Source organism: Delphinus delphis, chromosome 12 (genome assembly GCF_949987515.2).
Source record: "Delphinus delphis chromosome 12, mDelDel1.2, whole genome shotgun sequence".
NCBI lineage: Eukaryota > Metazoa > Chordata > Mammalia > Artiodactyla > Delphinidae > Delphinus > Delphinus delphis.
Window position 1 is genome coordinate 16,396,632 of NC_082694.2, and position 24,523 is coordinate 16,421,154.

Below are 24,523 nucleotides of genomic sequence, written 5' to 3' on the forward strand. Positions count from 1 at the left end.
TTCAGGCTCAGAAAACAGGTCTGGAAGCCATGGAAAGTGGCATGCATGTTGGGGACTATAAGAGATAAGTCTGGAAACACAGATGGGGCCAAATTATAAAAATGTCATTTATTAAAGAGCTTGCAGCAAGAGTTCAGTGAAGGATTCTAAGTAGGTGTGTGACATGATCAGATTACATTTCAGAAAGTTCATTCTGGCAGCTGTACAGAGCAGTGGTGTTTCAAGCACACTTGACAGTGACTCAATTTGACATGGTGACATGGTACATACATATATATATGTGTGTTCAAATATGTATAATATTCACCCCAACTATCACTCTATTTTATATTCTATTCTATTTTTAAGAAAACTTTAGGATTTTCTACATATTCAGTTATGTTTTCTGCAAATAATGACAGTTTCATTTCCTTTCTAAAGTTTATTTATTTTTTCCTTGCCTTATTGCACTGGCTAGGATCACCAATATAGTGTTGACTAAAAGTTGTGATAGTGGATATTTCATTTTTAAAAATTGGGTTAAGAGTCTTTCAACTGATTTCATGACCAATTAATAGATTGTAACCTGTAATTCTAAAAAACAATGGTGTATAGGTGAATTAGACAGGACTGGACCAAAAGCAAGGGAATAATAAATAGGCTATTTTAACAACCAAGAAAAGAAATGAAAAGAACCTGAGTTATTCAGAGGCAACAAGGAAGAAGAGAAGAGGAAATATTTGAAAAAAATTAATTAGAAGAAAAAATCCATTCACTTTACTCAGGTCAGTAAAGAAAGAAGAATCTATAACACTCATTGAGTTCTGGCTACTATTACATGGCTGTCTGGCCATTTACTAAAGCAAGAAACAAAAATCCAACAGCAGCTGTACAGAGTAATAGATAATAGGATATTACTATTAAAAAACTGAGTACATAGTGAAAAATCTTCTCCTGTGCTCTTTTGACACGTGCCGTCGTGCTTCAAGCACTTCTTCACTATCTGACAAAAGATATTCTGGGCTCTTCGAACTTTCCCTGCTTCAGTACTGGAATCAGCTGTTTCACTAAGGTGCTTTGGTTCTCTTTCATGGAGAATAGTATTTAGAAATCAGTAACTAAGTATGCTCATTGCTATTGAGGTGTCATTCCTTCTAGTTCCTCTCAGCAGACAGAAGTAAGAAATTTATGTATGGATGGATGTATAGACCCATATATATATATTCCATGAGTACCAAAACCTATAATTCCAATCCAATAACACAAGGTGCATTCTAATCTTTCTCTTCCATATTTGTTAAGTCCCTTCTCTTAACAGTGAGAAACCTCGTTGCCATTATCTTCAATATATTGATTCATTTGCTCAATTTTAGAACATACAGAAAGTAGCTTCAGAATTGCTAAACCATAACACTGTGAAAAAAGAATTTACAAACTAAAATTCAATGTTTTTGCTAATAGTAGGGAGTTTTTATACACTTTTATACCTTACTTTCTTCACATGGCCAGGAGAGAACTCCTAAAATTTTTAATACAATAAACGTTACCTATAGTTTAAGAAAGTGAATAATTTTAGAAACACTTTTACATGAAGAATTTGTAGTAGGACCAAGGCTTTTAAAGTTTTAGTCTTGAAATTTAATTTTAATGATTCAGAGTTATTATGTTAAAGTTAACTTTATTTGGCTCTTACCCTGGCATCAGGATTATCTTCAAATTGTGTTCTAATAAATGTATCAAAAGAATCCCAGTAGTTTTCAGTTAGATTCCCACCTAAAGACCATAAGTAACAGAATACAAAAGTCTGACACAGTATGGTGTTCAGTTTTGTTTGCTCCTGAAAGAACAAAGGGAAAGAATTTTAATATTTTATATGCTAACATAAAAAGAATCTTAAATTGCAAAGTCTAAAGTCTGTTTTGTTTAGAATTATGCATTTTTAAAAGGGCACATTGTATGTTTCTTATATTTCATTCAATGGTGCACAGAGTGATGGTTTATAATAGTATATATTTAAATACTCTGATGGGAAAATGAATGGCAAGGAGCATGTAGAACAAAAGCTCAAGGTTGTCTTTCAACTATTATAACTATGTTTATGACTGCATGAAGGTATTTAAGTAGACACACACTGTGATTATGTTATACTGTAAGGAAGTTTAAACATTGAGTAGCGGAGTAATCTATAGGCTAAATTCTTTCCAAATCTGAGATTGCATGAATCTATTCATAGTCATTAGTCCCCTAGAAAATTAACTTGAAAATCAAATAATCATATGACAGAAAGTTTGGAGTTGTTTATTTGCAGAGCATGTATACAATAATCACATTTTCCTAGTTTTATAGCAGTAAGAAAACCTTTCCTACCATTGCCAAATTAACTTCATCTTTCCCAAGTATCAAAGACTCCAATAAGCAACAGAGCGTAGTAACTTTGCTTATGTCCACTTGTGGGATTGCTTGGTTGCATTTCTTATTGATAAAATTTAAACCGTCATCAACATAACGCTGGAAAAGATTCAATATATATTCTTGAGTTTCTTCATTCAGCTGAAAAATCAAACAAACAAATAATATTTTAGCAAGACCAGATAAAATATATAATTAAGTTAAAAAAGGGTTGGTTCAGGGCTTCCCTGGTGGCGCAGTGGTTGAATCCACCTGCCGATGCAGGGGACGTGGGTTCATGCCCTGGTCCGGGAGGATCCCACATGTCGCAGAGCGGCTGGTCCCATGAGCCATGGCCACTGAGCCTGCGTGTCCGGAGCCTGTGCTCCACAATGGGAGAGGCCACAACAGTGAGAGGCCCGCACACCGCAAAAAAAAAAAAAAAAAAAAAAGGGTTGGTTCCAACTTGTATGTTGCAATATATCCTGTGATTTTAGACTAAAGGGTATAAGCATCACAAGATATGGAACAACTTAAATTAAGGAAAACCCTTCTATGACTTGGGAGGGACACATGGGGGAGATTCTGGGTCACTGATAATGTCCTACATCTTGATCTGGTAATGGGTACAGAGGTGTTTATTTTATAATCATTTGTTAAACTGTCAACATATATTTCATGTAGTCATCTCTATTGATGATATCTCTCATAATTAAGAACAATGAAAAAGAAGAAGTATAAAGAGAAACATTTTAAATATCTATGTAAGGTAAAGGACTGATTCCCAAAGATTTAAAAAAAAATGTTGCTCCCTCACCACTTTTTTTAACATTGTACTGAAAGTCTTAGCTAATGCGATAGGAGAATAAAAGGGAAAAAATGTATACAGATTGGGAAGAAAGAAAAAAAATTGTCTTTGTTTACAGATGAAACAATTATCTACATAGAAAATCCCAAAGAATTGACCAAAAACTCCTGGAACTAATAAGTAGTTATAGCAAAGCTGTAGGATACAATGTAAATATACAAAAGTCAATTACTTTCCTATACACCAGCAATGAATAATTAGAATTTGAAATTGAAAATACAACACCATTTACATTAGCACCAAAAAATAAAATACTTAGGTATATTTTTAACAAAATATTTCCAAGATCTATATGAGGAAAATAACAAGATTCTGATGAAAGAAAGCAAAGTACATCTAAGTAAATTAAGAGACAGCTCATGAGCATGCATAGAAAGACCCAATATTGTGAAGATGTTAGTTATTCCTAATGTGATCTATAGATTTGATGCAATCTGAATCAAAATACCAGTAAGTTATTTTGTGGATATCAACAAACTGAGTCTTAAGTTTATATGGCGAGGGAAAAGACCCAGAATAGTGAACACAATATTGGAGAACAAAGTCAAAGGAATGACACTACCTGACAAGACTTACTGTAAAGCTACAGTAGTCAAGACAGTGTGATACTGGCAAAAAAAATATAGACAAATAGATTAATGGAACAAAATAGAGAGCCCATAAATAGGCTCATACAAATATAGTCAAGTGATCTTTGACAAAGGAACAAAGGCAATCCAATGGAGAAGGGACAGTGTTTTCAACAGTGGTGCTAGAATTGGACATCCCCATGCAAAAAAAAAAAAAAAAAAAAAGGAGAGATAGAATCCAGACATTGATACTATGCCTTTCACAAAAATTAACTCAAAATGGATCATAAACCTAAACGTAAAACTATAAAACTCTTAGAAGAAAACAGAGGAAAATATTTAGGTGACCTTAGGTTTGGAAGTGAGTTTTTAGATATAACACCAAAAGCACAATCCATGAAAGAAAAATTGATAAGTTAGATGATTAAAATTAAAAATGTGTGTGTTGTGAAAGATATTGTCAAGAGAATGAAAAGACAAGCCAGACTTGGAGAAAATACTTGCAAAACACATATCTGATAAATAACTTGTATCCAACATATATAAAGAACTCCCAAAACTCAATAATAAGAAAACATATAACCTGGACTTCCCTGGTGGCACAGTGGTTAAGAATCCGCCTGCCAATGCAGGGGACACGGGCTCAATCCCTGGTCCAGGAAGATCCCACATGCCGCAGAGCAACAAAGCCCATTGTGCCACAACTACTTAGCCTGCGCTCTAGAGCCTGTGAGCCACAACTACTGAGCCTGCATGCCACAAGTACTAAAGCCCGTGCACATAGAGCCTGTGCTCTGCAACAAGAGAAGCCACTGCAATGAGAAGCCTGTGCACTGCAACAAATAGTAGCCCTTGCTCGCCACAACTACAGAAAGCCCATGTGTAGCAATGAAGACTCAATGCAGGCAAAAATAAATAAATAAATAAATAAATAAATAAATAAATAAATAAAAATAAAGCACAATGCGTAGTCATCGACATCTGTGGAAAAAAAATCATACAATCTAATAAAAAGTGGGCAAAAGATTTGAACACCTCATCAAAGAAATATGGACGGCAAATAAACACATGAAGAGACACTCAACATATTAGAAAACTGCACAGTGAAACCACAATGAGATACCGCGACATACCTATTAGAATGGCTAAAATCTAAAATACCACACCACCACATTCTGGTGACGATGTGGAACAACAAGAACTCTCATTTATTGCTGGTGGGAATACAAAATGGTACAGCCATGTTGGAAGACAGACTAGCAGTTTCTTACAAAGGTAAACATAGTTTTATCATATGATTCAGAAATCACAGTCCTGGGTATTTACCCAAATGAGTTGAAATCTTGTCTACACAAATACCTGCACGTGAATGTTTATAGGAGCTTTATTCATAATTGCTAAAACTTGGAAACTTTGAGATGTCTTTCAGTAGTTGAGTGGATAAACTTGATAAATCCATACAATGGAGTATTAATCCAGTGCTAAAAAAATAAGCTATCAAGTCACAGAAAGACATGGAGGAATCGTAAATACATACTATTAAGTGAAAGAAGTCAATCTGAAAAAGCTACATACTGTATAATTCCAGCTATATGATGTTCTGGAAAAGGTAAAACTATGGAGACAGTAAAAACAATCAGTGGTGCCAGGGGTTGAGAGGGTGTGGATGTATGAATAGGTAGAACACAGATTTTTAAGGCAGTGAAACTATTCTGTATGATATTATACATGATATTGTTTATTTATCAAAACTCATAGAATTGTACAACACAAAAGGGAACCATAATGTAAACTATGGACTTTAGTTCATAAGACTGTATGGTTCGTCCATACTGGTTCATCAATTTTAACAAATGTACCACACCACCGCAAAATGTTAATAACAGGGGAAACTATTTGGAGGAGGGAAATTACACGACAACTCTCTATACTTTCTGTTAAATTTTTCTATAAACCTTAAGCTGCTCTAAATAATAAAGTCTATTAAAAGAGTGAATTCAGAAATGTTTAACATCTTTTGGCAGCCCATGATAAAGTCTCAATTCTGAGAATTACTGTCTTTAATAAGGTACTCTGTTCACTTTGCTGTACACCTGAAACTAACATAACATTGTAAATCAACTATACTCCAATAAGAAATTAAAAAAAAATAAGGTACTCAGAGAGTTTACCACAAAATTATTAAAATGTTGTTGCCTAAGAATAAGGAAAACAATAGTTTTCTGATTCATTTTTGGAGGGGGAGATGCAGAAAGAAGATGGCTTTCTTGAAGTGGCTTTCTTGAGATGAGACGGAGCAAAACACTTAAAAAGATTGTTCCACATATATGCATTAAAATATGATATTTGTTTTTCTCGTTCTGACTTACTTCACTCTGTATGACAGACTCTACGTCCATCCACATCTCTACAAATGACCTTTTTATGGCTGAGTAATATTCCAATGTATATATGTACCACATCTTCTTTATCCATTAGATGAACCAATTTGCAGGGTAGGAATAGACAAGCAGACAGAAAATGGACATGTGGACATGGTGAGGAAGGGGGAAATGGGATGAATTGGGAGATTAGGATTGACATATATACACTACCATGTGTAGAACAGATAGCTAGTGGGAACTTGCTGTATAGCACAGGGAGCTCAGCTTGGTGCTCTGTGGTGACCTAGATGGGTGGGATGGGGGTGGGTGGGAGGGAGGTCCAAGAGAGAGGGGATATATGTATACATATAGTTGATTCATTTTGTTGCACAGAAGAAACTAACACAACATTGTAAAGCAACTCTACCCCAAGTAAAAAAAACAAACGAACAGGGCTTCCCTGGTGGCGCAGTGGTTGAGAATCTGCCTGCTAATGCAGGGGACACGGGTTCGAGTCCTGGTCTGGGAAGATCCCACATGCCACAGAGCCACTAGACCCGTGAGCCACAACTACTGAACCTGCGCGTCTGGAGCCTGTGCTCCACGACAAGAGAGGCCACGATAGTGAGAGGCCGGCGCACCGCGATGAAGAGTGGCCCCTGCTTGCCACAACTAGCAAAAGCCCTCATCCAGAAACGAAGACCCAACACAGCAAAAATAAATAAATAAATAATAATAATAATAATAAAAAACGAACAAGATGAGTGGATAAAGGAGAAGTGGTATATATAGACAATGGAATACTACTCAGCAATAAAAAAGAATGAAATCTCAGGGCTTCCCTGGTGGCGCAGTGGTTGAGAGTCCTCCTGCCGATGCAGGGGATGTGGGTTCGTGCCCCAATCTGGGAAGATCCCACAAGCCGTGGAGCGGCTGGGCCCGTGAGCCATGGCCACTGAGCCTGCGCGTCCAGAGCCTGTGCTCCGCAACGGGAGAGGCCACAACAGTGAGAGGCCCGAGTACCGCAAAAAAAAAAAAAAAAAAAAAAAAGAATGAAATCTCAAAAAGAAAAAAACATCGCTTGTTAAGGTAAAGAGGAACCGTATTTTAGAATGCAGAGGGCACAGAAGATAATATGGAACTGAGTTGTTCTGAATAGTAATGTAAAAGCTTTCCTTCACTTTGGGTGGAATGGTACCTCTGAGGTTAGAATTTGTCTTTGGTAATCGACCTAAGGTTGGGTGGGAGGTAAACTGGTTTTCTCTTCTTCTTGGCTCTGAGAGGTTTTAGGGGTTCCTAAAATCTAAAAACTGTAACAATGCTTGGATTTACTGTTCTTTTCCTTCCAGGTACTTCCCTTTCATTATCTCAAGCCTCCTGCAAAGTCATTTTTTTAATGCCCCAGGTTGTTCTACCTGCGTTTGGGGAAACTCAAGGAAGTGTTTATATTTGAGAGAAAACAGTCTGGAGAGAAGCCAGGCAGGGTAACAAAAAGTGAGGACAGCTTTGGGAAGTACACAACCTTCCTGGAAGATCCCAAGAATTCTGGGGAGAGAGCTATGTACAATGCGGGGATTCCCTCAATCAAGCACAGTGAGGCGTTAACCAATTGCTATCTGGGCACTCGAGGGAAGGGTGAGCCCTGACAGATGGAGACAGTGGGGAGTGTCTGATTGCACTTACTTTTTTAGAAACACTCTTCAACCAGGTTTTAACATAAGGCATCCACTTCAGTTCTTCAGGATCCACAAACACCATCCCACATCTACTGACTGTTGCAGGAGAGGCAACCTTTAGATCTTGCACCTAAAATTGAAAAACGTCGAACAGGAAATGGCTAACATGATACTTCCTTATTCCTCTAAATTCAATGTTAAGGAATCACACATTTAAAGTTTAACACTGTAAGGCTTTGTGTGGAAGAGAATGGCGGAGCTATAAGTGATTAAAAATGGAGAAGAAAAGTTAAGTGAGGCGTAAGGAGAAAAAAAAAATGTAGAAGGCTACTGTCAAATCCTTATGGGAAGGTATAAGTATTTCTTTTCCCTTCTTTTTGTTTTTCTTCTTATCTTTTTCATTCTTATATCCAATACCTAGCCTAATACCCAGGACATAGTAGGTATTCAATTAATGTTTGATGAATGAATACAGCAGGGGTGGTATCTTCCATAATATCTTGTAGCTGTATTTGGCCCACATTCCTTTTCCAATCCCATCATCAAATATTCATACCACAGAAGGATGATTTATTCATCTTAAAAAATTATATATATATATATATATATATATATATATATATATATATATATATATATATATATACTGCCTCCAAAGGAAAAGAAACAAATGCTTGGGAAGCTAGAATTTATTGTATTTCCTGTCTATAGAGAGACAGAAACATTTGAGAGACTTTGGTTGTCAGAATGGACAATCTATTATAAAAGGACAATTTGGTAAATATTTAGTATGTAAACAAAACACCATGGTAGACCTTACAGATAGTCAATGGTACATCAGTAAGAGAAAAAAATTAATGATGGTATGCTAATCTAATGAACGATTTCACTCCACAGTAAGGAATATGCAATTTACCTCAAAAAGCATGTGGATTTGAGGTGTGAGTTTAATCCTCTCACTGTTAGCCAGGCAAAGCATCTTGTTATCATCCAGGACTGTATTCATATTTTCAATCCAAAGAGCATCTACTGGCCCATCACTGATGATCCATTTATGGTCTTCTGAAGTATCATTCACAGCTGCTCGGATACTTAGTGCCATCAAACCATCTTTCCACTCTAAGGTTATGTTATTAACTTCACCATATAATTCACCCATTGTAATTGATTTAGGATTAAGAACATATGTTTTAACGGATTGGTAAAAGGGATTGTCTACACCAAGTTTTCTCAAATTCCCTAAAGTTTCTGCTAGTATTTGGTAAACTGTGGTCTTGCCACCTCCTGTTGGCCCTACTAACATAACACCATGCCTTACTAGCATGGTTTCATAGAACTGTATCACTTTTTTAACCATACATGTCTCAGGCTGAAGATTTTGTCTCTTCATGACATCTATAATTGTTGACTGCAATATACCATAATCGTGTTCTGGAATTTGGACTCCAGGAAAAAGGTCAGATATGATTCCACTGTAAAAAATAAAAGAAAATAAGTTAGGAACACTGGTCGTTGATATTTCCCCATGTTTGTTACAATTAATTTATTAAACATTACTATGGGTCCTATTTTTCTCATTATCTTTGCTTCTGAGCACACAGTACTAGATTATCCTGTGTGTTATACCAGAATCTATCATTTCTCTGATATTGTGCATGATTTTGTTTGTTTCTTGTACAGTAGACCAATGTTCTTAAGTAGATTGGGAGCTTTTGGAGGTAGGGAATATTTCTTACATTTTTGTATTATACACAATATGTGGCATAGTACCAAACATATAGGTGACAAATTTAACAGTTTATTTTAAAAATTATATCTCAACTTTTCACCAAAGCACTTATGTGTGCTTATAATGGTATATAAATATTCAGAAAAATAAGATGGAAATAGAAATAGAAAACTAGTACTACATAAAAAAGGGAGTAAAGGAAAAATGGACTGTTTCTGTAGGAAACAGTTAATATGGTATGGTTCTATGGGTAAAAAAGAAGCTAGGGGCTTCCCTGGTGGTGCAGTGGTTGAGAGTCTGCCTGCTAATGCAGGGGACACGGGTTCGAGCCCTGGTCTGGGAGGATCCCACATGCCGTGGAGCAACTAGGCCCGTGAGCCACAACTACTGAGCCTGCGCGTCTGGAGCCTGTGCTCTGCAACAAGAGAAGCCGCCATAGTGAGAGGCCCGCGCACCGCGATGAAGAGTGGCCCCCGCTTGCCACAACTAGAGAAAGCCCTTGCACAGAACCGAAGACCCAACACAGCCAAAAATAAAATAAATAAACAAATGTGGGGTTTAAAAAAAAATAATAAAGGTTGGCCCAGTTTAAAAAAAAAAAAAAAAGAAGCTAAACTCCCACCTTACACTACATAACACAAAAACATTTGAGAGGCAGTAAAAAACTTAATATAAAATGACAAGAAACGTACAAGATGAGGGAGATCAAGATGGTGAAGTAGGAGGATGTGAGCTCATCTCCCTCTATGAACACATCAAAAATACATCTATATGTGGAGCAGCTCTCACTGAAAACAAACTGGAGACTGGCAGAAAGACTCTTCTGCGGCCAAAATTGTAAAGAAAGATCCACACAGAGTCAGGTAGGAAGGGAAGAGAAAGAGCGATTAGGTTGGTACCTGTGCCTGTTGGAGGGGACACACAAGAGGCAGGGAATTACATGGGCTTGGAGGTCCTCCCTGGGGAGTGAGGGGTTTGACCCACATTGGGCACTGCAGTCCTGGGGGCTGACACTGGGAAGACAAGACCTCTTAGCTGGTTTGAAAGCCAGTGGGACTACCAGCAGAGCTGTAAGAAACCCAGACTCCACTTGTGAGGGGTGTACCCATGGTTGTTTACTCCCAAGAACAAGGGGGAGGAAACAGAATGAAACTGCCTGGGACTCTGACTGGTTTCCCACAACCCCTGTCTCCCACCTTGTGCCCTGGCCCATGCTGAGCACCTGCTCCAGCACTACTAGCTCTAGTGCAGCTCCCCACTAGGGGTGAAGGCTGCCATTGCCAAGGAGACTGTGCAGTTAGGGGGAAGGAGTGGGTTTGGACCCAGCACTGCATCTGAATAGGGCAAGGGAGGCTATTGATGGAGCTTATGGAGGCAGTGGATTGTGAGTGGCCTGGAACTCTGATGTGTTGGGATCACCCCAGTACTTGCCCCAACCTGCACTTGGCATCCAGTCCGGCCCTTCTCACTCAGCACTGCTCCTCTAGAGTGAAGGTGCTGATGCTGGGAGGGGTAGATCACACACTTAGAGGGAATAGAACCAGCTCAGACCCAACCTCAGGGCTTCTGCTTCAGCACCTTGGGACCTGCCTCTGCCCTTCATAGGGCAAGTGTTGACCACTGAGCATAGGATAAGCCCTGGTTCACACCTGACTCTGGCTCTAGCCCCTCCATTTCCAGCCCCACTTCCCACCAGGGATTGCTGCCAGTACACCCTGGGGGAAGATGTGGCCTGTGCTTACTTCAGATCCAGCTCTCCCACCAAAGCCACTGGGCACAGTGCAGACTGCATATGGGGTCTTACACAAGGACACTCTTAAAAGACTGAGATAGGTAACTCTTTCACCTAATTTCATATAGACAGAGAAAGTTAAGCTAAACGAGAAGTCTGAGGACTTTGTTCCAAATGAAAGAATAAGAAAAGAAATCTAAAATAGCAACTAATGAAACAGAGATAAATAGTTTATCAGATAAAGAGTTCAAAGTACTAGTGATAAGAATGCTAACTGAACTAGGGAAAAGAATAGATGAGCACAGTGAGAATTCTAATAAGGAACTAGAAAACCCAAATAAGGAAACAGATATCCAGGTACAGGAAGCACAGAGAGACTCAAACAAGATGAATGCAGAGATGCATACCAAGACATATGATTAAATGGCAAAAGTTACATATAAGGAGAGAATTCTAAAGGCAGCAAGAGGAAAACAAAGAATCACATACAAAAGAATTCCCCTAAGGCTATCAGCTGATTTTTCTGCAGAAACTTGCAGGCAGAAGGGAGTGACATGTTATATTTAAAATGCTGAAAGTGCTTAACTACTTGCTGGGTAGAGTATCCTACAACCTAAGATACTCTACCCAGCAAGATTATCATTTGGAATTGAAGGAGAGATAAAGAACTTCTCAGAAAAGCAAAAACAAAAAGAGTTCATCAATACTAAACCTACCCTAAAAGAAATGTTACAGGATCTTCTCTAAGTGGAAAAGAAAAGGCTACAACAAGAAGTAAAAATTTGTAGGGAAGGAAAAATCCTACTAGTAAGGGCAAATATATGGTTAAGGCTGTGGATCAATCACTTAAATAAGCTAGTGCAAAGATTAAAAGACAAATTGTAAAATCAACTATATTACAGTAAATGTGAAGGGATAAACATGAAGATGTAAAATATGACATTAAAACCATAAAATGTGGGGGAGGGGAATAAAAAAATGTAGATCTTTTAGAAGGCATTTGAATTTAAACGGCTATCAGTTTAAATCAAGTAGATATAGTTATAGGTCAACATATATAAACAGCATGGTAACCACAAATCAAAACTTACAATAGATACACAAAAACAAGAAAGAAAGGAACACAAGTATACCACTAAAGAAAATCACCAAACCACAAGGGAAGAAACAAAAAGAAGAAGAAAAGAACAGAGAAGAACTACAAAACAACCATAAAACAAGTAATAAAATGGCAATAAGTACATAACAATTAATAATCACTTTAAATGTCAATGGACTAAATGTTTCAATAAAAAAGATATAGGGTGGCTGATTGGATACAAAAACAAGACCCATCTATGTGCTGCTTACAAGAGACTCACTTCAGAGCTAAAGACACACACAGACTGAAAGTTAGGGGATGGAAAAAGATGTTTCATGTAAATGGAAATGACAAGAAAGCTGGGGTAGCAATACTCAGGCAAAATAGACTTTAAAACAAAGCCTATAACAAGCAATATAGAAGGACATTATTAATGATAAAAGGGTCAATAAAAGAAGAGCATGTTACACTCATTAACATATATGCACCCAATAGAGGAGCACCTAAATATTCAAAGAAAATGTTAACAGATATAAAGGGAGGTATTGCCAATAATACAATAATAGTAGGGGATTTTAATACCTCACTTATATCAATGGACAGATCATCCAGACCAAAAACAACAACAACAACAACAAGGACACAGTTGTCTTAAATGACACATTAGACCAGTGGGACCTATAGATATCTACAGGACACTCATCCAAAACCAGCAGAATACACATTCTTTTCAAGTGCACATGCAATATTCTCCAAGATTGATCATATGCTAGGCCACAAAAATAAGTCTCAACAAATTTAAGAGGACAGAAATTATATCAGGCATTTTTTCCTGATCACAATGGTATAAAACTAGAAATCAATTACAGGAAGAAAAATGGGAAAAACACAAACTCATGGAGACTAAACAACATGCTAATAAGAAAGCAATGGGTCAATGAAGAAAGCAAAGAGGAAATCAGAAAATACCTTGAGGCAAATGAAAATAAAAAAAATAACTTTCCAAAATCTATGGGATACAACAAAAGTAGTTCTAAAGGGGAGGTTTATAGTGATACAGGCAAGAAAAATCTCAAATAAACAACCTAACCTACCATCTAAAGAAATCAGAAAAAGGAGAGGAAACGAAGCCCAAAGTCAGCAGAAGGAAGGAAGTAATAAATATCAGAGAGGAAATAAATATAATTGAAAAAGCAAACAAACAATAGAAAAGATCAATGAAACCAAGAGCTGTTTCTTTCAAAAGATAAACAAAATTGATAAATCTTTAGCCAGGTTCACTAAGGAAGAAGATAGAGGAACCAAATAAAAAAATAAGAAATGAAAGAGAGGAATATACAACTGATCTCACAGAGATACAAAAAATCATAAGAGAATGCTATTAACAATTACATGCCAATAAACTGGACAATGTAGAAGAAATGGATAAATTTCTAGAAACATATAATCTTCCAAGACAGAATCAGGATGAAATAGACAACATAAACAGACTGATCACTAGATGTGAAATTGGATATGTAATTAAAAAAAAATCTTGCTACAAGAAAAAGTCCAGGACCAGATGGTTTCATGGGGGAATTCTATCAAACATACACAGAAGAGCTAATAGCTATCTTTCTCATACTATTCAAAAAAGTTGAAGAGGAGGGAACAGTCACAAATTCATTCTATGAGGCTACTATTACATGATACCAAAACTAGACAAAGACACTAAAAAAAAAAAAAAAGAAAATTACAAGCCAATACTTCTGATAATATACATGCAAAAATTCTCAACAATGATATGTCATTTTTTTGTTGTTGTTTTTTTGTTTTTTTTAACATCTTTATTGGAGTATAATTGCCTTACAATGGTGTGTTAGTTTCTGCTTTATAACAATGATCAAGTTGGATTTATTCCAGGAAGGCAAGAATGGTTTGATATTTGCAATTCAATCAGTGTGATACACCATATTAACAAAAAAGAGGAAGAATAAAAATCACATGATCATCTCAACAGCCACAGAAAAAGCATTTGACAAAATTCAAAATTCATTCACGATAAAAACTCTCAAGAAACTGGATATAGAGGGAACATATCTCAATATACTAAAAGCCATTTATGACAAACCCACAGTTAACATCATACTCAATGGTGAAAAGCTGAAAACTTTTATTTCAAAATCACAACAAGATAAGTATGCCCACTCCTGCCATTTTTATTCAACATAGTATTGGAAGTCTTAGTCACAGCAATCAGATAAGAAATAGAAATAAAAGGAATCCAAATTAGAAAGAAGGAAGTAAAAATGTCACTTTCTGCAGATGACATCATATTATATATAGAAAATCCTAAAGACATAACCAAAAATCTACTAGAGCTCATCAGTGAATTTGGCAAAGGTGCAGGATACAAAATTAATATACAGAAACACGTTGCATTTCTATACACTAACAACAATCTATTGGAAAGAGAAATTAAGAAAACAATCCCATTTACAATCACATGAAAAAGAATAAAATATCTAGGAATAAACCTACCTAAGGAGGTAAAACACATGTACTCAGAAAACTATAAGAAACTGATGAAAGAAATTGAAGAGGACACACAGATGGAAAGATATATCATGCTCATGGATTAGGAGAATCAACATTGTTAAAATGACCATACTACCCCAAGGCAATCTATATATTCGATGCAATCTCTCTCAAAATACCAATGGCATTTTTTCACAGAAATAGAACAAATAGTTTTATGATTTGTATGGAAACACAAAAGAGCCCAAATAGCCAAAATAATCTTGAGAAAGAAGAAAAGACCTGTAGGTATCACACTCCCTGACTTTAGATTATATTAAAAAACTACAATAATCAAAACAGTATGGTACTGGCACAAAAACAAACTCATAGATCAATGAAACAGAATAGAGAGCTCAGAAATAAACCCACACACTTATGGTCAATTAATCTATGACAAAGGAGGCAAGAATATACAACGGCAAAAGACAGTCTCTTCAATAAGTGGTGCAGGGAAAACTGGACAGTTACATGTAAAACAATGAAATTAGAACATTTTCTCACACCATATAAAAAATGAACTTAAAATGGATTAAAGACATAAATGTAAGACTGGAAACCATTAAAATCCTAGAAGAAAACATAGGCAGAATACTCTTTGACATAAATTGTAGCAACATTTTTTGGATTTGTCTCTAAGGCAAAGGAAACAAAACCAAAAATAAACAAGTGGGACCTACTTAAATTTAAAAGTTTTTGTACAGCAAAGGAAACCATCAACAAAATGAAAAGACAATGGGAGAATATTTGCAAATGATGAGGGGTTAATATCCAAAATATATAAATAGCTCATACAACACAATATCAAACAAACAAACAACCCGATTAAAAAATGGGCAGAAGACCTGAATAGACATTTTTCCAAAGAAGACATACAGATGGCCAACTGGCACATGAAAATATGCTCAATATCACTAATCATCAGAGAAATGCCAATCTAAACCACAATGAGATATCACTTCACACCTGTCAGAATGGCAATCAACAAAAAGACCACAAACAACAAATGTTGGTGAGGATGTGGAGAAAAGGAACACTTCTATGCTCTTGGTGGGAAACTGATGCAGCCAACTACGGAAAATAGTATGAAGGGTCCTCAGAAAACTAAAAATAGAACTACCATATTATCCAGCAATTCCACTCGTGGGTATAAATCCAAAGAAAATGAAAACACTAATTTGAAAAGCTACTTGTACCTCAATATTCACAGCAGTATTATTTACAATAACCAAGGTATGGAAGCAACTTAAGTGTCCACCAACAGATGGATGGATAAAGAAGATCTGGTACGTATATACGTTGGAATATGACTCAGCCATAAAAAGAATAAAATTTTGCCATTTGCAACAACATGGATAAATCTGGAGGGTATTATGCTTCGTGAAATAAGTCATACAGAGAAAGATAAATACCTTATGTTATCACTTATATATGGAATCTAAAAAAATAAACTAGTGAATATAACAAAAGAAATAGACTCAAAGATATAGAGAACAAATGAGTGGTTATCAGTGGTGAGAGGGAAGGGGGAGAGGCAAGATAGGGGTAGGGGATGAATAAGTACAAACTACTATGTATAAAATAAATAAGCTACAAGGATATATTGTTCGGCACAAGGAATATAGCCAATATTTTATAATAAATTTAAATGGAGTATAATCTATAAAAATATTGAATCACTATGCTGTACACCTGAAACTAATACAATATTGTAAATCAACTATACGTTGATAAAAAAAGAGCAAGGAAAAAAGGTACTAGATGAAAATATAAGAGATGAACTTTACAACACTGTGTTAAGAAAGTCTACCTCAAAAAGATAAAAATTCTATAACTTAAAAAAGTTGATAAAGTGAAAAAATAAAAACAAGCAAAAATCAAACTTCTGTGAGGCAAAAGCCTTTAAACATAAAGAGTGAGTGATATACTTAGAGAATATTTCCAATTTTTATACCAGATAAAGTTTATGATTTCCCACAAACTGCTAAGTAAAAGAGCACAATAGAATAATGCTCTAAGAATAGTAAATATAAATGAGTAATGAACATAAGAAATGATGCTCAGTGGTACTAATAATTACAGTAATGTACATAAAATAGGCTACTATTTTGGTATCTCTCCCACCAAAAGATATAAAGGGATATGGGCATTTTCATAAAACTGTTTATATAAATGTAAAATGTCTTTGGAGGACATATTCATAGGATCTACGTAAATCTGTAATATCCATACCCCATGATCTAGGAAATGTACTTCTTAGAATCTCACTCATAGCAATAACATAATTGTGCAAACATAACTGTATAGAAATTTTCATCATGTTCTGCCAAAAGTGAGTAGACACATGTTCTGGGTAACAGGGGATCTGATAGTGGATAAAGGAATCCCCAGCAAGGTCATAAATGGGCATCCCAGGATGACAGACATGCACCAGGGGTAATGGGCAACCAGTGTAGATCAGAGAGGAGGATGAGGGCTCCAAGGAGACAAATTCAAGAGAATATTTTGTACGATTGAAGGTCATTTTTGATTTTGTTTTTAGGAGATTTCTATTCTGGCAGAATTTGAAATGAATTAGTGATAGATTTATAGAAAAGTAGGTAAAAGGAATAAAAAACAAAAATTAAGATAATATATGAAGGGAAGATGAAAAGCTAGATAATTTAATAACAAGGGAAAGATAGTGCAGCTTTGGGTAACATTTATATTTCTATAATAAATTATGGAAATCCTGAATATTTAGCTCCAGTTATATTGTAACATGACTACACAGAGAGGATGGGTGGAGGGGGAGAGGTGCGTGTGCATACCCTCATCTCTCTGTTAGTAACTTAATAGATAACATCTAAAATGGAAAAGTCATGAAATGGCATAAACGTGGTACTAAACAATATGGAGGTTGTTGTAGAGCAGAAACTAGCACACCACTGTAAAGCAATTATACTCCAATAAAGATGTTAAAAAAATATGGAGGGATATAGGAAAGAACGAATGAATGAATTGAAAAATGATTGCCTTCGGGAAGTGGGACTTGGTGAAGGGCAGGGAACTGTTGTTTTTCATGAGAGTAACTTATAATAGCATTTTATTTTTAAAACCACATACTTACATGACTTGGATAAACATAAAACTAAATAATAAAAGTAGAAATAGATAAAAGCAATCACATTTATGTGGGGGCCCAAATCTGCTTCTTTTGAGTCAGGAATTTCTCTTAGGTCAGGAGTTTGTAACCCAATGCTAATTTGCATAGCATGCAGCTTGGTGATCAATATTTTGAAAAAAATAAATGATTGAATTGAGGCTGAAACTTTAGTATCTTTTAAACTAGTATTTTAAAAATTGCAATAGGTGTCTCTAGAAAAGATGACACCTTGTTAGAGGCAGACATATCTGAAGATAAACTAGGCTTTACCTCTACACAGTAGCTATGCTTTATCTGTCGCACCTAGAAATTTACCTGAATAGAACAGCATCATCTGTTAGGAATTTTGGTAAGTTAGAGTCTCGTAAAGCTCTTATCAATACCACATCTTCACTTAGGTCTGGGTTCTCTCTTTTTAAAGACCTAAATTTAAAGGAATAATTCAGATGACATTGCAAGAACGTAATATGGAACGTGATTTTCCAAACCTGTGGGTCGGGGATTCTGCTTGCAGAAAGCTGTGGAGGGCACGCCACTGCAGATTCCTGCTGGAAGGAGGGTACCATTTTCCCTTGCATGCCCAGTGTCCATCTCCAAGAGAGCACACGGACAAGTCAGGCACAGGCTACATAGCCTTGAGGAGAATGACAAGGACATTTTCTCAAGCTCCCCCCATCAATCCAGACTTTATCCAACCTGTATTTACAGTTCCCTGAATACATCATGATGATTCATATCCCTGTGACTCCCTTTTCTCTTATCCCAGAATGCTCTGCTTTGGTCTTTTGCTGGCTCTTATTTTTCTTTCAAAATCCAGCTCAGACATTCCCTCCTCTAGAAAGTCCCTCCATCCCCTGCCAACGAACCCAGGGCACAGTCCCATGGTTGCCCTCACACATTATATTCTAGATGACTGCTCCTTTGTCTGTCTTGCCCGTGGGCTGTAGTTCTGTTCTTTGAATACAAGTGTCTCAACTCCTTAGTATCCCTCTTCCTTTAATGGCAATCCTATAAAGAGGAGAAATACTGTATCTAGGAGGTTGAAAGAAGGAACAGAGGGTAGAAAGCCAGGGAGATTTGTGCAGAAGCCTGGGGTACAGGAGCCAGGCAGAAGGGGTCCTGTGTGGGCGGAGCTTGAGCCAGCGAGTCACGGCCTGAGAAGATAGATTCCCTCAGAGACTCTGGACAAGCTGGGGATGCCACAGGTGGGCATGTCAAGAGGTTATAAAGAGAGAAACTGGGTCCTGAGAAGAGAAAAGACTCTTGCTCTACTAGGAACTAGAAAGAAGCTCAGCCTTGGACCAAACTGTAAAGAGAGAGGGGGCGTCTAGGATAAAAGCTTGGACTGCGGATGCAGTGATGAAACTGAAGTATGCTTTGTCAGGTGACGTGTATGACTTAATTAGTGTATCTGCATAACAAACTGTATGTCTTTTAACTCTCATCATCCTACCTCATGGTGGTAAAGCCTTTTGTACACTGAAACCCATTGTATGTGACAAGTTCAGGGGAAACAAAAGTTACCCAAAGCCTAGTGGAGACTCAGGTTTGGTCTGGGGGCAGCTATGTTGGTTCTCACAGTGAAGAACCTTGGGATGAAGAGAGATGCCCCATTTCACTGTGGCAGGGGGGTGTCAAGGTAAGCATGATGACAACAGCAGCAGCTCACATTTATTAATCACTTGCTAAGTTGCTTTAAGAGCCATCTGTGAATTACTCATGAAATGCAAGTGATGACATGGTTGGAAACTTGACTCTTGCCCACTTTGGTTTCTTACCCAGCCATGACCAGTACAGACTTCACGGCTCTCATGCCAAAGTCATAGTGATCCTGCTGAGAGAGCTGTTCACTGCAAAGCTTATACATCTGAGTCATTTTTCTTGCTAATATTTTACTGGATTCAAATCCTTCAGAATATAGAATTACCTAGAATGGGAAAATATAATGCAGTGTCTATTATGTTATATTGATAAAAACATATTAGCATAATACCAATGTATTCAAAATCTACTTTAGGTATTATATTGCATCTCTCCAAGTTGTTATACCCTTTAACAAGGAAATGTAAAGATTGAAGGGAAAAAGGTTTTGTGCCACAAGGTGGAAGGTGGGATATTATACGGGGATGTCTGAGCACTGATTCTGCTTTCTTTCGACAGATGAAGATGTGGTCTTGGTGACATTTGGTTGGAGGAGCAGCAGAGCCCACTGTGAAAATGTTCACATCGTGGAGGCTGGATGGTGCTGTGAGGCCTGAGTATAAAAGCAAGACTTGAGCTTCCCTGATCTGACAGTGTCAGTGATGCACTCCCTTTAGGCTCCCTGGGAGACAAGGGAAGCTACACAAAGATTTGCAGCCTCTCCCCGCCCTAGGAAGCCACCTTGCCTCTGACAAGTTTCTGCACCCTTGGTTAAATAAATCAGTGATGATACGTGGAGGTGGGTATGGACACCTCCTTCAATCCATAATCTACTCAAATCACTGCAGTTGGCCTTGGAATTGTGATTTGAGATAATGCAGAGATTTCATACTGGTGTGTGTTTTTTTCATTCCTCTATCACTACATATTAGCACAGTACTCTGTGCACTGCAGGTGATTAAAAATATTTACTGATGACAGACCCTGATTCATTTAATCTGTAACAACAATAGGAATAGCACTCAGAAGACTGGATTTTTAAATTTCTCCAATTAATTACTGAGTAATATAATAATAGGACAAAATGTGAGATGTGAACACAATGTTGGACTGAGTTCCAAACCTGGTTTTCTTCCTACCAGCTTTGGACAATGAGCAAGTCATTTACTGTCCTGTCCAGAGAGGGGTCTGGAGTGAAGATGCCACCTGCTTTAACTGCCCACCACCCCATCTTACCCACAGAGGACACTGGGGGACTCATGAGATGCTGTAGGCACTATACTAATAAAAGTTGTACTTTTTCTAATGCTAGGATTTGGCATGGTCTATTCTATTCTTAGGCAATTACTTTTAATTCATGCGGAGGAATATTTTAAATTAGCTGTTGTCAGGAATTTATTAGCCACAGGAGTAATATGTGCTTTCTGAGAAGCTCCGTTCGAAAAGGGGTAGCATCCCTTGCTGTGAAATACAGCACCGAGCATGAGGGGCCTTCCGGAGTCCTGTAAACATCCTATATATTGGTCTTGGTGATCACACAGGTGAATACATGTGTAAGGAATCACTCTGTTGTACCCTTATGATCTGTGCCCTCTACTATATATAAATTATGCCTCGGTAAAAAGTGCCAAGAAAAATACATATAAAATTTAATACACTGGGTGTTAACTAGTATGAAGAAACAAAAAAAAGTTTAAATAGAAAGATTCCTAGATAGATACAGAAGGTACAAATACAATCATAAATAATTAGCTTATTAATGTTGCTATTTTTTGACTAAGTTGATACAGACTAGAAACAAATCCCTGACCTCCATCATTAGTGATTAGTATTGCTTTTACTTAACATCCCTTGACTCTAATTAAAAAAAAAATGCAGCGAGAGAAATGAGAATAATACAGTCTTTTTAGAATAATCTAGACGTTTTAATTCCTAGAGACAAACTGATGAACCCCAATGGACTGGCTAATTATACTTACTTATTCATTCCAGTTTTGGGGGCTTACTATATTCCAGATACCATCCTGGGCTTTAGGGATACAGCAGCTGCACACATGCACACAAACACATATGCACACACACAGAGAACAAAACATTCTATGTGGTAACAATCATACCTATACACTTAAGAGGAAACAATACTGTATAACCTTGGCTAGACTGCATTCATAGGGAAAATTTCTACCACAATAATCAAATACTAAATAAAAGAAACAAGCTTAAGTTTTTGCTGCTTTATAATGTGAAGCTCACCTCTGCAATCAACGCGTAATTTGGAACCATCATTGCAAAGGGCCTAAACAGGGCTTTCAAATTATCTGGCAACTCGGTTCTGCCTGCATATCCAGGATTCATTGTGATGAAGGCTGCACAAGTCATAACCAACTTGATTTCCCGCCCCTCAAATATGAATCTAGAGAGCTGTTGAAGGGAAAGAGAAAATATAAGCTGACACGTCCCCCGACATCTGTAAATTCTTTCCCATAATTACTACTTGAGTACAAAACTTGTGTAACATGCATTCAAGCAAAGACTACTGACTCTTGCTGTTGGGAATGTTTCCCTCCTGATTCTGTCCTACCCACTCCCAATCTCTTCCGGGCTACGTGCTTCCTGCTCTCTGCCTTCCTGCCCCTGCCTTGCCCCAGGTGTCTCCACCTTCCTGGCCCTGTAATCTTCTGGGCCTCAACATCTTTTGCTGAGACTCCTCAATTCAACTTAGATTTAATGGCCATTAAACCTTCTCCGCCACTACTTTCTGGAGTCCCTAAGAAATTCGAATCTGATCTTAGTCCTTGAGTGGTTGAGGCCCCACTGTTAGAGTCATTGGAATTACCCCTTCACTTTCATTCAACAGCAAACACCCATTGAGCATCTGTGCCAGGCAGGCAATGGGTTAGGAATGGGCATGCAGAGCCCTTGAGAAACTCCTGGGCTTGTTGTGTAGGGTTAGACCTAGGACCATGACCATGCAGTGCAATCGATGCTACAGTGGAGCTGTGTGCAGAGCCCGCAGGGAGCAAAGGAAGGGAGCAGGGAAGCCCATGTGAGACTCGGAGAATGAAGAGGGCATTTCCCATAGATGAACAGGGCAGCCATTCCAGTCAAAGGGAGCAAGAACAAGAAATAGCATTGCATGTTCAGGGAATGGCCAGCTATTCACTTTGCTAAAGGGAAAAGTTCTAGGAGGAAAGTGTAAGTAGGCTGGGCCCTGAGCATCATAAATCTTGCATGCTCGGCTAAAAAATTTAGATTTTGTTCCATGGATGGGCGGAAACAGAGAGTTTTGAGCAGAGTGATAGGACCAAAGATGGCATTGGACAGGTTAGACAAACTACAGACAGGGGGACAAGTAGGGAGTGTTATTGGGGAGATGAGGAGAGCCAGAATTAGGGAGTTCTTATTGGAGATGAGAGAGATCTAGGAGATACAATTGAATGGACTTGGTGATGGCTTAGATTCTGGGGTTGATGGCAATGGGAAAAATTCAAGACGAATTCCAGGATTCTAGGTGGGTGACTGGATGAAGGCACTATATTCAGTCACAAAGAATACAGGGGAAGACCATGATGGAGCTGGGGTGATGTGTCATAGCCTGGAGGAGAAAGTGCTGGACCCCACAGCTGGAGACCCCAGTCCTGCTGCTGTTAAATGGCTTTTGTGTTATTCAAACCTGTATATTGCTGTGCTTTAGTTTCTTCACGTATTCTAGGGGGCGTATTCTACTCCAACTATCTCCTCTGACCACTGGCAAAGTCAAGGGTGAGATTTGGTTAGTCTCAGATGTCCTCCTACCTTCCTTTCACCTCACATGGTTGCCCTCCAGTTGGCAATGCTTCAAGGCTGCCTGCTTTCTCTCTGGTTCCTTCTCCCTTGCTCCTGAGGCTTTGCTAAGCATGCTAAGCGCTCAGGATGGTGATAATGACTGACATTATGTTATATCTGGTGGTCCCTGATTTTAATGCGGGCCTCCCGGAGGGTGTGTAGTTGGAGGAGCGTGGACCTCACGGTCACACAGATTTAGATGTGTGTCTTGGGTCTATGTTATTCCCAGAAATGTTTTAATTTCTCTGAATCTTTTTGACCTGTAGCTTGGGAAAACGCCATCTACTTCACACTGGTTTGGTGTGAAGATGAAATAAGTGTAAAGTACAATGACGTGTACAATTTAGTAGCTGGTAAAAGTCCAATTTCTGTTTTCTTTTTACTTGTTCTATAATATGCTTTTTTGCAGAGGCAATAAAATATTTAACAGCTCTTTAGCAGGGCACTTTCTGATGAGAATGGCTCTTGTCCCTAGAGCGGGAGCTGGGTCCAGAGGCCCCTTTGGTAGGTCAGGATGAACCCTTCTGGCTGGATCCTGAGGAGGTCTGAGACTTTTCAGGTAGGGGCCAAGGTAATGGTGGGGACCTTCCAGGGGCTCAAGGCAGTGACTATTTAAATATTAAACAATTGGCAAGGCTGTTCTGGTTTGTACTGGCTGAACATCAATCTGCCCTTTGGTGACTTCATGACATAATCTCACAAGGTCAACACAGAGTGGTAGGGGACTTGGTCCCATCCTTCACTGCCATCACCTTCCCAGTACAACACCCTTCTCCAGGAACATGCTCATAAGGGCTAATCAGATTTTAAATGGTGAGGCCCTTTTAATATCTTCATCTGGCCCTACACTCCTTGGCTTTTCCAGTCCAGTGAGTTCTGGAGAGTCAAGGTCCCCCTGGGTTTTCCAGGACTCCTCTCTCATTTTTCTACCAGCAATAGACTGAGACTAGGGGTCATGAGGAAGGCAGTAG

At 37.9% G+C, this 24,523-nt stretch overlaps 1 protein-coding gene across 1 annotated transcript in view; it reads right to left on the reverse strand.

Moving 5' to 3' along the window:
• The window catches only part of DNAH6 (dynein axonemal heavy chain 6), a 289,189-nt gene that overhangs the window by 131,445 nt on the left and 133,221 nt on the right, over positions 1–24,523 (reverse strand). Inside the window, exons 30-36 of the mRNA XM_060027729.1 lie at positions 21,981–22,148; positions 19,865–20,013; positions 18,402–18,509; positions 8,760–9,315; positions 7,851–7,973; positions 2,347–2,529; positions 1,673–1,816 (exon numbers count right to left, since the gene is read on the reverse strand). Coding sequence (XP_059883712.1) covers positions 1,673–1,816; positions 2,347–2,529; positions 7,851–7,973; positions 8,760–9,315; positions 18,402–18,509; positions 19,865–20,013; positions 21,981–22,148 — 1,431 coding nt within the window. The remainder of the gene's footprint in view (positions 1–1,672; positions 1,817–2,346; positions 2,530–7,850; positions 7,974–8,759; positions 9,316–18,401; positions 18,510–19,864; positions 20,014–21,980; positions 22,149–24,523) is intronic.